This window comes from Solanum tuberosum, unplaced genomic scaffold (assembly GCF_000226075.1).
Source record: "Solanum tuberosum cultivar DM 1-3 516 R44 unplaced genomic scaffold, SolTub_3.0 scf00304, whole genome shotgun sequence".
NCBI lineage: Eukaryota > Viridiplantae > Streptophyta > Magnoliopsida > Solanales > Solanaceae > Solanum > Solanum tuberosum.
In genome coordinates this window covers 125,929-139,888 of record NW_006239227.1, presented here as the reverse complement: position 1 = coordinate 139,888, position 13,960 = coordinate 125,929, and the positions used below count along the sequence as shown (strand labels likewise).

Below are 13,960 nucleotides of genomic sequence, written 5' to 3'. Positions count from 1 at the left end.
CACAATCATTTTCAGGGACTATGATGGACGTTGTGGATGCCAATATTTTCTCTGAGGAAGAACAAGTCACTTCTAAAAGTGAAATCTGCATAGCCTCCATGATAGAATTGGCTTTAGACTGCACAACGGAAATGCCAGAATCAAGAATTACCATGAAAGATGTAGTCAAGAGGCTTACCAAAATCAAGAACACATGGGCCACGAGGGGTTAGCATAGAAGTTAGCATCTCTTCCGATGGTGTTCTTTTCTGAGCTACAAGTTGCTTTTTGTTTACCTGGTTTCTTTAGTCGTTTGTACTACCTGGAGACATGTACTGTTTGTACTTGAGAGTGTGATTTCATATTTGAGTAGTTTTGAACCTGTTTCACTTTCTTTATTTGTAGCTATGCTTTGAATGCTTGAATAAACTAGAATTAAATTAAAAAGTTGAATATTATTTGTACTTAAATGACCACAGGACTTGAATTTTTCCAATATTGGAACTTTCTTTTTCCAGCCTGCCTACAGGTGTTGTGGAATTTGTTAACCGCAATTTGTCAAGTCAAAAAGTAAAGACTTTCCACAGTGGTTGATTTGGAAGAACTTCTGAGAAGGAGATTATTATTATTATTATTATTATTTTAAATGAAGAAGTATTATGAAGTTGTTTAGCAGCACTATTTTGCTTTCTGTTTGCAACTTTGGGAGAAACTTTGGTATACTTGAAAAACAGAAAACAGATACAAGCAAATATTAGTGCACCCATATGCAACAACACAGTAAATTACCTGATGGGAAAAAGTGACAGACAGGTGATGGACTCCATTCAGAGGTATCAAAGTGACAAACAGCTCTATCACCATTTTGCATCATTCCTTAATCAAACCTTTCTTTTGCTAATTGTGTAATGACAGTAGAAAACCGTGCAAGCCCAAGATCCCTTCTTGGAAATGGATATGTTCCAAGAACACCTTGCTTTTGCTTAATCAAAAATTGATGATGACTGGATGGATGTGTTCATTCTCTTTTAGTGCCTGCTGATGATTGTCTTCAGCTCCCGCTTTATATTAGAAATTAAACAAGACAATCATCAGCAAGCGCTAAATGAGAATTCCCAATTTTTGTATAAACGAGGAGCTGAAGACAACCAATAGCAACCCCTAAAACAGAATTCCCGATCCCCTTTTTTTTTTATAAGCAGGGAGCTGAAAATGACGGCAGACATTCAAATTTCCCGGGAGACGAGTTCAATTTGAGTTGTGTTCAATTCCAACTAGAATTCTAAATTCTTAATTAGAATTCTTGGAGGATACTTACTCTAAACCCTAATTCATGTTTATATAAATGATATTATATTCTGCATCTCGAATATCTCAAATATTCCACAAACTCATAGAATATTACCAAATCCAAATAGATCATCTTAAATTTAAGAAATACGCCACTAATGATCCTCGAATTATGAATATCAAGTCCAAATTATCCTAATTTGATAAATACGCCACTAACGACCCCATCAAGGCCAAATCAACTTAGTTTGAGTAATACGCCACTAACGGGCCTCAAATTATTTAGATCATATTCAAATCATCATAGTTTGAGAAATACGTCACTAACTATCCTCAAATTATGTAGATCAAGTTCAAATCAACCTAAGTCAAGAAATACACCACAAATGACCCTTGAATTATGGATAAATATGTTATGAGAGAAGAATCAAAGGATCAACAGAATTGCACCCCCATTGATTTATCAATAAAATATTAATGTTTCTCCAGATTTTATTTGTGTGATTTATTTATTTTCTATATGTTTAAAATTTGTTGCAAACAATACCATCAAGAAGCGCGGAAAGAGAACTTTCATCAGATAATCGCTTTGAAGTAGCATGAATAATTGTCACTGCACATGAAGGCTTTAAGGAGTAATTGCACCATCTTGGCTGCCTTATCTCTGTTATGTACTAATATTTTCATGTAATTTTTTTTCTGTTTTTCAGTGTGTACATGATCTTGTCAAGCTTTCTTATGGGTAGACCTTTGGTGATAGAGATTGGGCAAGAGAACTCTTATATTTCTGAGTGGATCAAATATCACATTGGTATACTAAGGGTAATTTGGTTGGAAACAAGTTATCCCAGGATAAGTTATTCTGGGGTTAGCTATTCTGAGATAACTTATCTCATCATGTATATGAGATAACTTATTCCATCACTATGATATAAATGGTGGGATAAGTTATCCCAAACATGATAACCAAACAAGATAAAAATTGTTTTATCCCATCACTATTATTTTTAATCCCTCACACCAAACAAGAACAATTTGTGTGACTCCCATGAGAGAACCGAAATGACTTGTTTTGTTGTGATATTCTAGGTTTACTAGTAAATTTGACAATGCGTCGTGCGGTTTATGCAAATTTTATTCAAATATTTTTAATAGAATTTCACTTTATTTGACAATATTTACAATAAAAACTGTATTTTGTTTCTACAAATTTACAAAACATTATTTTCTTTAATTTCTACTTTTACATAATCTTTATAACTCTTATTTTATCTTTTAAATATTTGATTAAATTATTATCTCTCATGCACTTATTATTTGATTTTATCCGCATAATTTTTTTTGAGTATACACATATTCACATACATAATCTTTTTCATATTTTTGTACTTTCTCCTATTTTAGAAGTTCATTAATATTGCACCCTGAAATATAGAAAAAGTATGTCACATCATGCAAAAATAAAAATAAAAGTACATTTTTTTAGTTTTTAACAATACAAACTAAAATAACAATTGAGCATTTTATCTTAATTGTATCAAATAAATTTCAGATTTATTTAATATTATATTATTAATTTTCTCAGATTTATACACTCTTAAATTTTTACATTTTTTGCTTCAATAATCACCTTCTAAGAATTTAACTCCATGTATCTAGCAAAAAATTAACAAATTTGTTCACTTTTCCTTTGCTGTGTTAATACCTTGTCATTGTTGTTTATTCACCTTAATATTTCCTTTTCTCTGTTAATGAATGAAGCTAATCTTGCTTTGTTGATAAATCTTTTCTCTTTATATATGTCATTGCTCGTAACATTATATTGTCTTATAATCTAAAGTGAAAAAGTAAAAAGACAATTGAAAGAAAATTTTAATTTACGATTAACAAACTACATGAGTAATTACGATCAATAATGAAAAATCAACAACTTTGAGTTCTTGGTAAAATTATGTATTTATATCCATACAATCTGTAATACGAAATTTAAAAGACAATCACAGTTTCTTTTATTCATGAAAAACTAATTATTACATAATTACAATTCATAAACCTTATCAATAATGAAAAGTACTCACTAAATAATTTTTAGAAATACTTGTGATGAAAAATTAAATAGTAAATTTATTTGGTAAAATCTGAATATCAACCAAAAGTAGGGGTGTACATGGCCGGGTTGATTCGGGTTTTTCAAATATCAAACCAAATTATTTGTGTTGGATTTTTAAATTTATAAACCAAACCAAACCAATAAAATTCGGGTTTTTCAACTTCGGGTTTTTCGAATTTTTGGGTTTTTTCGGGTTTTTTCCGGAAAAGTATTCATACAAACATATAATTTACTTGTACTTCAAATATTTCTTTAGTCCTACCAAAATACAACTATCTAAGATGTTTCTTAAAAATATAACACAATATAATATGATTAATGACACTAAAATATCCAACAAAAATAATAATAATGAAATCGCGTAAAACAAATATTGCAAATTAACAAGTCATAATGAAAATGATCATAATTTAAAAGTACTAAATCATACTAAAATAAGTTTAATAAGTATTAGTTACATGACTAAATATTAAAGGAAATTAAATTAGGTTATGTATTTTAATTGTCTAAACCAATGTAAAACTAAAGAACAAATATTCAATATTATTGTCATTCTTAGTGTTGAATTGATTTTTTTTTTGCTTTAGTATTAATTTAATTTTGATTTAATCTTTATTATAATTACCAATATATGTGGACTATAATCTTTATTGAACCATTTATAATTCTAAGTTTCAAACTTGAAATAATAATTTATTAAAAGATAAAAACTATGAAAAAGTATAAGAAATATTTAAAAATTATATCAAAGTAAATATTTTTATGTATAAAATAAAATTTTAAAATTATATATATAATGTCGGGTTGGTTTGGTCTCAAATTGGTTTTTTTTAGTTAAAACCAAACCAACCCAACTATAGTCGAGTTTTTTTTCCAATACCAAACCAAGTCAAATCAATCACTAATCGGGTTTTTTTTCTCGGTTTGACTCAATTTGCGGTTTGGTTCGGTTTTGTACACCCCTAACCAAAAGTATGATAAGACAACTACCTGCACTTACTCATGTTTCAACTCTGAGAAATTAATAAAGAGATAATTTTTTGTATAACCTGCAAACAATTAACGTTCATATAAATAAAATATGAAGATAAAAATAGGATGTTGCAATACTAAAAATATAGAGGAATTAAAAGAAGAGATATAAAAAGACCAAATAGAAATAATGCTGAAATAGTGTAGAAAGAAAAAGGGAAAATGGTCTGAAAAATATTCTAACTTTGGCCGAAATTGCTATTACGATACCAAACTTTATGGAGGACCTTTTACCCCTACACTATTTAATAGTGTATTTTAAAGGTATATATGTGCCCACGTGGACACATTACTATTTATAATGATGCAATATTTACGATGTCCACGTGGACACATATATACCTTTAAAATACACTATTACATAGTGCAGGGGGTAAAAAGTCGTCCTTTCCAAAGTTCGGTATTGTTACAGCAATTTCGATCAAAGTTCGGATATATTTCAGACCTTTTTCCCAAAGAAAAATAGAGGATTTGTTGTAAAATTTTGAAATGTTTGCATTATATAGTAGAATTTTATAATGTTGCATTTATCTCTTTCACTAAAGAATTGCAATTAAATGGGTGCAACTTTTTTTTGAATGGAATTCTGCAACCATTTTTTACGTAATCAACCACATTAATTTTCACAAAAAAAAAAAAGACTTACCTAGTAGAAGAGTGACAGCCGGGGCCGATGTTGAACTTTTTGACAGAGTGACGACGACAATGACAAGGTGGCGAGAATCTGGCTGTTGGTTGTATGTGGAGGAGCTGGTCGTTTTTTTTTCAAGAAGGTGTTTTGAAGAGATTTTTTTTTAAATGGTTAGGTTTAAATTTAAATGAGATGGGATGAAGTGTCTTTGTATTTTAGAAAGGTGAAATGGTCTGAAGGACCCTTGTACTTGTATGAGTTTGTATTCTAGACTTTTCTACTTAATCTTTTGTCAGCTGAACCCTTAAACTCAATCAAAATGAAATTTTTAAACCCTTTTGACCGTTGACCGAGCTTATGTGGCATTTTTTTTGCCAACTCATTATAGCGCGTGCTATCACACTTTAAAAGGCAAGTGAGAGCACTGAATTCGCTTAAGAAAATATTAAATAATAAAAAAGAAAAGAAAAAAAAAAGTTCCCAACTCCTCCTTCCATTGTTGTCCCCAAAACCCTAGCCACTATCAAATTTACTAGCTTCAGCAAACCCATCAATTAAAGTATCATAAACAACCTCATTTGGTTTTACACCTGCTTTGGACATTTCATCAAAGACATCAACAACCCTACTCATGCACACATAACTAGTACTTAGTGCAGAGAAGGTAGAACATGAAGGTTTAAATCTCAATTGGGTGTTTTTTGTGAGTTTTAGCGATGTAAGTTTCGAATGTTGAACAAGGAAGCATTCAATGGTGATTTCGCTCCGGTAGCTATGGATCTTCAATGGTGGTTATTTGGTGATTTGAGTGATGACGATGAGCAGAAATTGAGCGATTTCGCTTCGATAACTATGAATCTTCCATGGTGGTTGGTTATTTATTGTTTTAAGTGACGGATGATTAAGAGAAATTGAGAAGAGAGTAAATAGATTTTTTTTTTAGTGTTGAACTCTGGGTTTGGGTTTTGACAGTGTGTGGTCTTGTTCTTTGAGACTCAAAAATCAGCCACAACCCAACATTAAGAAAATGTTGTCGGTTCATGTTAGTTAGTCAAATGCTACCTACCAAGAAATCCCCAACTTGTGGTTTTCTGATATTCATTTTCATTTTTCGAAGAAGAAAGGAATTAGGGGAATAGAGATGGTGTTAATGGTGGTTGTGAGTTGAGGGAGGTGGAGGAATGGTGAAATATAACATTATTTTATTTTATTTTTTAAATCAGAAACTTCTTATTTTAATCTCTTTTATGGAGTAACATTTTTGGTTAATAATTTAAAAATAAATTTGAAATAATTATGACGTGGCATTAATATATCTGGTGTGGATATGACGTGTCATTTATGTAAGGGAGAGTGAGCTACACACACGGTTGGAGGGGTTTAAAAGTTTTATTTTAGTTGAGTTTAAGGGTTCAGTTGACAAATGATTAAGTAGAAGAGTCTGAAATACAAATGCATACAAGTACAAAGGTCCATCAGACCATTTCGCCTTTTAGAAAAAATTAAGAAGTTTTGGTAATATAAATTTGGTCCCAATTTAACTTAATTAATTTTTTATATATCAAAACTTATTTGACACCTTTCGTTCAATTTTCTCTAGTAACATGCAGTGGAGAATATTTTAGTAGTTTTTTTTCTAAATATTATATCTTAATTTAATCAATCAATAATGAATATGAGTATATATTTAATTAACCCCTTAATATTCTTAAAATCTATGTACTATATTAATTAAAATGCACATAATGATTTAGAATCTATCAGAAATTGACGAAAGAGTGACAAACTGTCCATTAACATGTAATAAATTGTTTCGAGTAAATAATATATCAAAAGATTCAAAATATCGAGAGGAGCTCATATTTAAAATTTGGAACAACTTAAACGAAATTTGAGTTAGTCAGTATTGAAAAAAATATCAGTCTACAATTTTTACATATATATATATATATATATATATAGTATAAACAACATATATGAATATACATCTCTAATATACCTCTCAATTTTGCGATTTAGAGCTGATATAACCCTCATTACAAAAGCGGCTCACATATATCCTACTGTTACACAAATGACCCAGGTATACCCTTTTGGTCTAACAGGAGTGAAAAAAAGAACAATTTTAAATTTAGTTTATTTTTAAAATAATAATAATAATAATAATAATATATATTGTTTTTTTGGATTTATTTTGATGGTCAAATTTAATTTTTAGCTCATTTTCTTATAAAATTTATTGCACATGCCCCATTGTTTTTTTACAAATACAATATAGCCGCAAAAAAAATATAGTTTTGGATTTTTAAAAATCTTTTTCTCTTTTTCCATTCACATTTTTTTTTTCTTTTTATTTCCCATATTTTCACATAAAAAATGAAAGAAAAATTAAATAAGAATAATAAATTCAAATAACGATAAACAAATAGACTTATTAGAGAGATATTTAAAATTCAAATTAGCCGTTGAATCAAAGAAGTAAAACAAAAAAATCATGTGTGATAAAGAATAGATATACCTTGAACTTTGCTAGAAGGATCATATATAACTGTATATTGAATTAAAAAAAAAAAAGAAATCCAAAAAATAATTGAAAATTAATGTTTTCATTTCCATTAGATAAAAAGGGTATATGTGAGCAACTTTTGTAACGGTAGGGTATATATGAACCAGTTTTGTAACGGTAAAGGTATATGTGAGTCACTTTTGTAACGAGAGGGTATATTAGCTCTAAATCATAAAGTTGAGGAGTATTTTGGGTCATTTTCCCTATATGATATATACATCGTTATACATTATTTATACACTATCGATACATTACATAACTATTTATACAATATCAATACATTACATATTAATGTAGCTATTTTGTTGATTTTTTTTTTTTTGTCACCTGTACATTTATGTAAGAAGCCCGTTTTATAAAATTTCCAAAATTCTTTATCTAGATTCTTAATTCATTTTCCATCTTTTCAAGGATTATCATCATTTTGTAACAATTCCGATAGCATTTCTTAAAATGTTAGGAGTCATTTAGTGTGAGGTATAAGATATAATAATGCAGTCTTGAGATTACTTGTTCCACCATTTATATCTTAGTAATAAGATAAGTTATTCCATACACATGATGGAATAACTTATCTAGGGATAATTAATCCGGGATAACTTCTTCCCATTGAAATGACCCCTTAATGTCTATGTCATGTTTCTATCATCAGAATGAAAAAGAACCAGAATAAGAATACAAAGTAGATGCAAATTTTGATCTTCCCAGCTTGCAACAGAAGAAAATAATTCCATTATAGAAGAAATAATATATGCCTTGTTACATATTCTCACTGTTCCACCACTTCTCCAAAACAATCCATCAGCCACCCCAAATGATTACAAGGTTTATTAACTCAACATAGAAGCCAAAATAGCTCAGAGTCCCCAAAAGTGGAAGAGCATACACTAAAGAGCATGTTGGTTTTAGATGAACTAGAGTGTCCATTGGAAATGCCATCTAATGAAAAATAGCTTGCCGGTGTTTCTCTTGCTTCACCTGCTTGTATAGGATCATCTTGTTGCCCCTTGCTGCTATAGTCCCCTAGCTCTTGCTTTGCTCATAGAGAAATACGTCCACCTTTGTTTGACCAGAGTTATACATAGAATGAGGAAAAAGAAGAATGTGGAACCTCCAGATATCAATGTTGGGATGAGCATTAATAGAGACGCCGAAAGAGTTTGCTTTTATGAAAAAACAAACCTAGAGTAGCCATGTCCAACATAATAGTCTCATTGAGGTGGCTTTGAGTTATCAGTTTCCTTTAATAGGCTCATGACAGTTTCCATTGAAAGCTCTGAAAGAAGCTGCTTTTGAACTCAAACTATACCCAAAACTGCTGCCTGCAATATAGGAAAGGCTAGGATCTCAAATGCCAAATGCAGGGTGGTCTAACACCAAAGTCACTCGCATTTGCCCTTCAACTACTTACAATAGGTGACGGAAGAATGCTTAAGTAACACATACAACAAACGATGATAGGGAGAAATCAGCTGCTCCGGTAATAGCAGCACCCTTGCTTCTGATCTCCAGGAGATAATTCAGTGCTTCTGCTGTGATGATCTCACCAGGAATTAGAGCTGGAATACCAGGTGGATAAGGACATACAAGCTCTCCACAATTTCACCGAGGCTATCTCTTATGCTGACTTTACGTTTTGTAGCAAAGAAGGCCTCTCTAGGGCTCATGCTTATTCTAATATCATCAAGGCATACAAAATGATTTACATTTTTGCCTTCATCTTTCACAGGTTGAGAAAAGTGAGAAGTTTGTGATAGATGCTTTAGACCAGCTACAAGCCGAAGGACATGATCTCTTTGAGTCCCTAAGTTAAATGCCAAAGTAAAAGATTTGGTCCCAACAAGTTCACAAACAACACCAAAATCATTGCACAATATATCATCTGCTTCAAAACCTGAAAGACCTAACTGCCATACACCAATGGTGAGTCGCAATGGGTCGATCTGGAAAAAACTCGAGAAACTTGGAAACTCAAGGATTGAGATTCCAGGAATTTTACTAATCAAGCTTCTTGCTTCCAGAGCCAAGTCTATTGCTTTGTCAAAAATAGCCTCTCTATTTTCACTTAATTGGGCCCTGGCGGCATCAAGAGATGCTAAAAGCAGATAACTAGGGCTACTACTTTGAAGCATTTGTAGGCTTTTGCTGATTCTTTCTCTATCTACAAGATTTCCTTGCATGTGCAACATAGATGATTGCGTAAGCGAACACAAAACTTTGTGAGTAGACTGTACAGCAAGATCAGCTCCCTGGCTGAGGGATGAACTAGGCAGCTCTGGGTGAAATCCTAAATGGGCCCCATGAGCCTCATCGACAATTACGGGGATATTATATGAATGACAAATATGACAAATCTCATCCATGTTGCTGCATATACCATGATAGGTAGGGGAGACAACCAAAAGGGCTGCTGCTTTTCGGCCTTCCATTTCTAGCTCTTTGATTGCATCATTCACCTACATAACAAGAACTTCATCTTTTTATGGATACAAGTGTAATAGTCTTTTAAACACTGTTATAAATTTATCACTAGTTTGCATAATTTTACACTTAAAAAATCGTTCCACTTATGCATTCAAGATAATTTAATTCTTACATAAAGACAACTTTGAGAAAGATGCATGTCATGATGTTGTACTTGCCTGTGATGGAGTGATGCCACCAGCAACATCCCATTTGAAATCATATTCAGGGACGATATACTTTGGGAGTGCACCAGACAATACCATGGCAGATATGGCTGAGATATGACAATTCCGTGGGAGAATAAGAGTATCTCCAGGTGAGCAAGTCGCCATAATGGCCGCGTGAATTCCACATGTACTACCGCCAACAAGGAACCATGTTTCCGATGCTCCAAAAAGTCTTGCTGCTTGTTTTTGTGCTTCGAGAATGGGACCTTCTGGTGAAAACAGATTGTCAAGCTCCGGAAGCTCAGGCAAATCATGAAGAAACGGTTTTGCACCAATGAGCTGAGTTAATGATGATGGTGCTGCTTGTCCTCTGTTATGGCCAGGAAAATGAAAACTTGCAGCATTTTCTTCAGCTGAAGCTTTTAAAGCACTAACAAGTGGAGGAAGTTCACTTGGACTGGCAGCAGCACTTGGAACACAAGAAATTTCTGTTAAAGGAACTCCATTATATCCTACAGAGCTAGTATAGTTCTTGTTTTTCCCAAGCAATAAACCATTCCTTTCCTGCAATACATGTTCAACTAATACCCACGTTAAACGTTGAAAAGGAAGATGTCATTGTGATGAATGGTATATAATCAAATGAGTTGTTCACACAGGCATTGCAACATTTCTTTTTACCAAATCTCAATACAAGAATTTCCAAGTATTCAGTGTGACAGTAATCAGATACGAAAACAAACGGGCAGCACAAAATCTGAAGATACCTACAGTAAACTGATACGAATCTCTCCAAATGAAATGAAATATATAGTTGAAGTATCAAAATTCTAATTGACCCATCAATTGAAATGCAAAATTGAAAATCTAAAACCTACATTTCACCCAAAAAAAAATGCTAACATCAAGAAACATCATAAGCCCTAAGCTATATTATGTGATTTCTTAGCCCTAATCTCAACCTACATTTTACCAAATTCTCCAATCTCCACTGGTATTAAAGAAAATTTCCAAATTCTTCCATTTCTAAGCTATGATTATCAAACTGCAACACAAAGATATAGAGAAATTCGAAAAAAAAATTGAACTTGGAAAAACCCACTTGGGAAATACAAGGTGTTAGTCTTGTACAAGGTCTGAAACTCCAGTTGTTGCAGCAAAAATTCCCAAGAAAGCTCTGCGATGAAAAGCAATAAAAAAGGGTCAAATATGCAAATGAACTGAAGCAAGTAACATAACAGAAGCAATCAAATTCGGATACAGTACCATATCCAGACAAGTAGAAGCCATTGTTGGCTTCTTGAGAAATGGCTACAGATAATTATTCTAACAAACACTATTTATTTATGGCTAAACTACTTGCTAAGAAATAAATAAATATTTTTGAAAATCATTTTATTAGAGGTTAAATAGATATTTTAAAATTAAATTATTACTAAATATATAATCACGCAAAAATTAATGACTTATTTTAGATCACAAGTTTTAAAATTCTTTTTTTATTGAGTGTCAAAAACACATATAATTTTTTTTGTAGATAATAATTTATTTAATTTTTGTCAAGGTGGAATGTTTAGTCCATGTGGAGTGTGACGTGATAATTTTTTTAAATAAAAGAGATAGTGTCATCACCACGATGAGAGTGTTATAAAGAGAGATGTGTGTTTCTCAAACTAATAAGTTATAGTTTAGGTACGAAATTCACACTCTCAACAGTTTAGATATGAACTAAAAAAAAAAGAAGAAATAGTTTAAGTGTGTCAAGTCAAACTACGTCACATAAATTTAAATGAAAAAATTATCATTTAGTAAAATAGTAACCTGTAGGCGTAGATCTACTAAGGCTCAAGGGTGTGATGTACATAGGATACTTTATCCCTAGGACATGAATTATGCTAAGTAAAACAAATGGACATTCTTCAAGCTATTAGAAATGGGAGACATCTTTTTTCACATATTCCATCTATTTAAAACAAAGAATCACGAAAACATGAAAGGAGAATTTGATCTACGCTAGATATATCATTGATTCAAATATTTTATATTTTTCAAGTATTCACACATTTCGATGTCATAAATATTAGGGATAAGGCAGAACTACCCCTAGATTATGAATGAAATCTCAAAGAAACACCATAATTAAACTAAGGTCCTATTACCTCCGACCCAATTTTTTGTCATTTTTTTACACTTTTTTTAGCTTACGTGGCATCCAAACATCTCTCACGTGCCTCAATTACGTGGAGTCATGGAGTGCGCCATGTAAGCCAAAAAGTATAAAATTACAAAAAAAAAAGAAAGGATTTTGGGGGGCGTGGGGGATAGGACCTTAGTTTAGTTAAGTTGTATTTCTGGGATCTCGGTTATAGTCTAGGGGGTACTTGTGCTTTATCCCTAAAAAATAGGGAAATGTTGGTAGCTTAGTTGGTTGAGTATGGATACCTAATTTTTCACACCGTTCGATCTTCAAATATCATTTCTTTTTCATTTTTTCACTCATGATACTTAGACTGTTTTTATGTCCAGACACAGCTTCAACCTTCAAATACCTTTTTCTTAATTGAACTTCAAAAACTACTTTTTTTTTCTTTCAAATATCAACTATTTCATGTCCAAACGCCTATTTCACATCATTTTAGAAAATATTATAACAAACATATAAGGAATATATTTAATTGATTTACTAAATATTGACCTATAAAATCCAAGTTAGAATTGGAGAAAATCTATCCAAAAATTTCAGCCTTAATATTTTTCACTTTGCCACTATAAATTAATCACCTACTATTTACTTTCTCTTTGGCCCTTCTTTAGTTTTTTCAATTTCAATACATTTTCTTCTGAGGTATTCATAAGTTCCTTTTCTCTTTTGCCTCTTCCTTATTTTTGTTGTTTTCTAATATAAATTTTCTCAAACTTTCTTTTTTGGGCGGTTTATCAGAAACCTTATATGTATTTTTCTTAATTTCTTTGAATGGTTAATGTACATTGGTTGATTTTGTAGGTTTTATAATTTTGAGTTATTATTTTTTATTAATCTTTTTTTTTTGGTGTTACATAGTTTTATTAATCTTGAATTTGTAACACCTTTTTTTTCTTCTTAGATTTGATAATTTAGAACTTTTATCCAATTCTATGATACTTCCTCTTGTTACTGTTGTATCAAATTTTATTTTTTAGTAGATTTTACTTGGGAAAATTGAAAACCGCAAAAATAGTTGTGGTTTTTCGATAATACTTTTGTTTTTGATTTGCAAGGAAAGAGAAATATTACAAAAATATGTTCGTTAAAATTTTATTATATTTAGTATATATATTTCATCCAGTCTCAATCAAAAACATATCCTAGGGGAAATGTTTCACTCTTTCTCCCCAAACTTTTTGATCTTATACAAAATTTATAATCATTTACCCTGAATCTAGTCTATAAAACCAAAAAAGGGGTGGGGTCAACTATAGAAGGGAAGGTCACAATAACTAAAATATAAAAAACTTAGATCTAGAAAAAATAGAATGGAGAAGACGAGTTTGAGGTTTTGAGAGAGTTTAGAGGTTTCCGATCAATCTTTAATTAGAAATCCAATGTCGCTTTTTTGTTTGATTTGCAGAGACATTTGAGGTTTAAGTTCGATCTTATTCTCATTTTTCCAATATCTCCTTTATTAAAAATATATAAAAATTATTTCTTTGTGTGTGAATGTGAAATCTTAGTTTTACAA

The 13,960-nt window shown here is 31.3% G+C and overlaps 1 protein-coding gene across 1 annotated transcript; it reads right to left on the bottom strand.

The window, feature by feature from the left end:
* Positions 1-8,306: 8,306 nt before the first annotated feature.
* Positions 8,307-11,578, bottom strand: LOC102585871 (arginine decarboxylase-like). Its single transcript, XM_015314532.1, is given in 5 exon segments — positions 8,307-9,209; positions 9,212-10,064; positions 10,251-10,805; positions 11,344-11,418; positions 11,508-11,578. Coding segments are annotated over 5 exon segments (1,677 nt in total). The 5' UTR covers positions 11,532-11,578; the 3' UTR covers positions 8,307-9,039.
* Positions 11,579-13,960: the final 2,382 nt, after the last annotated feature.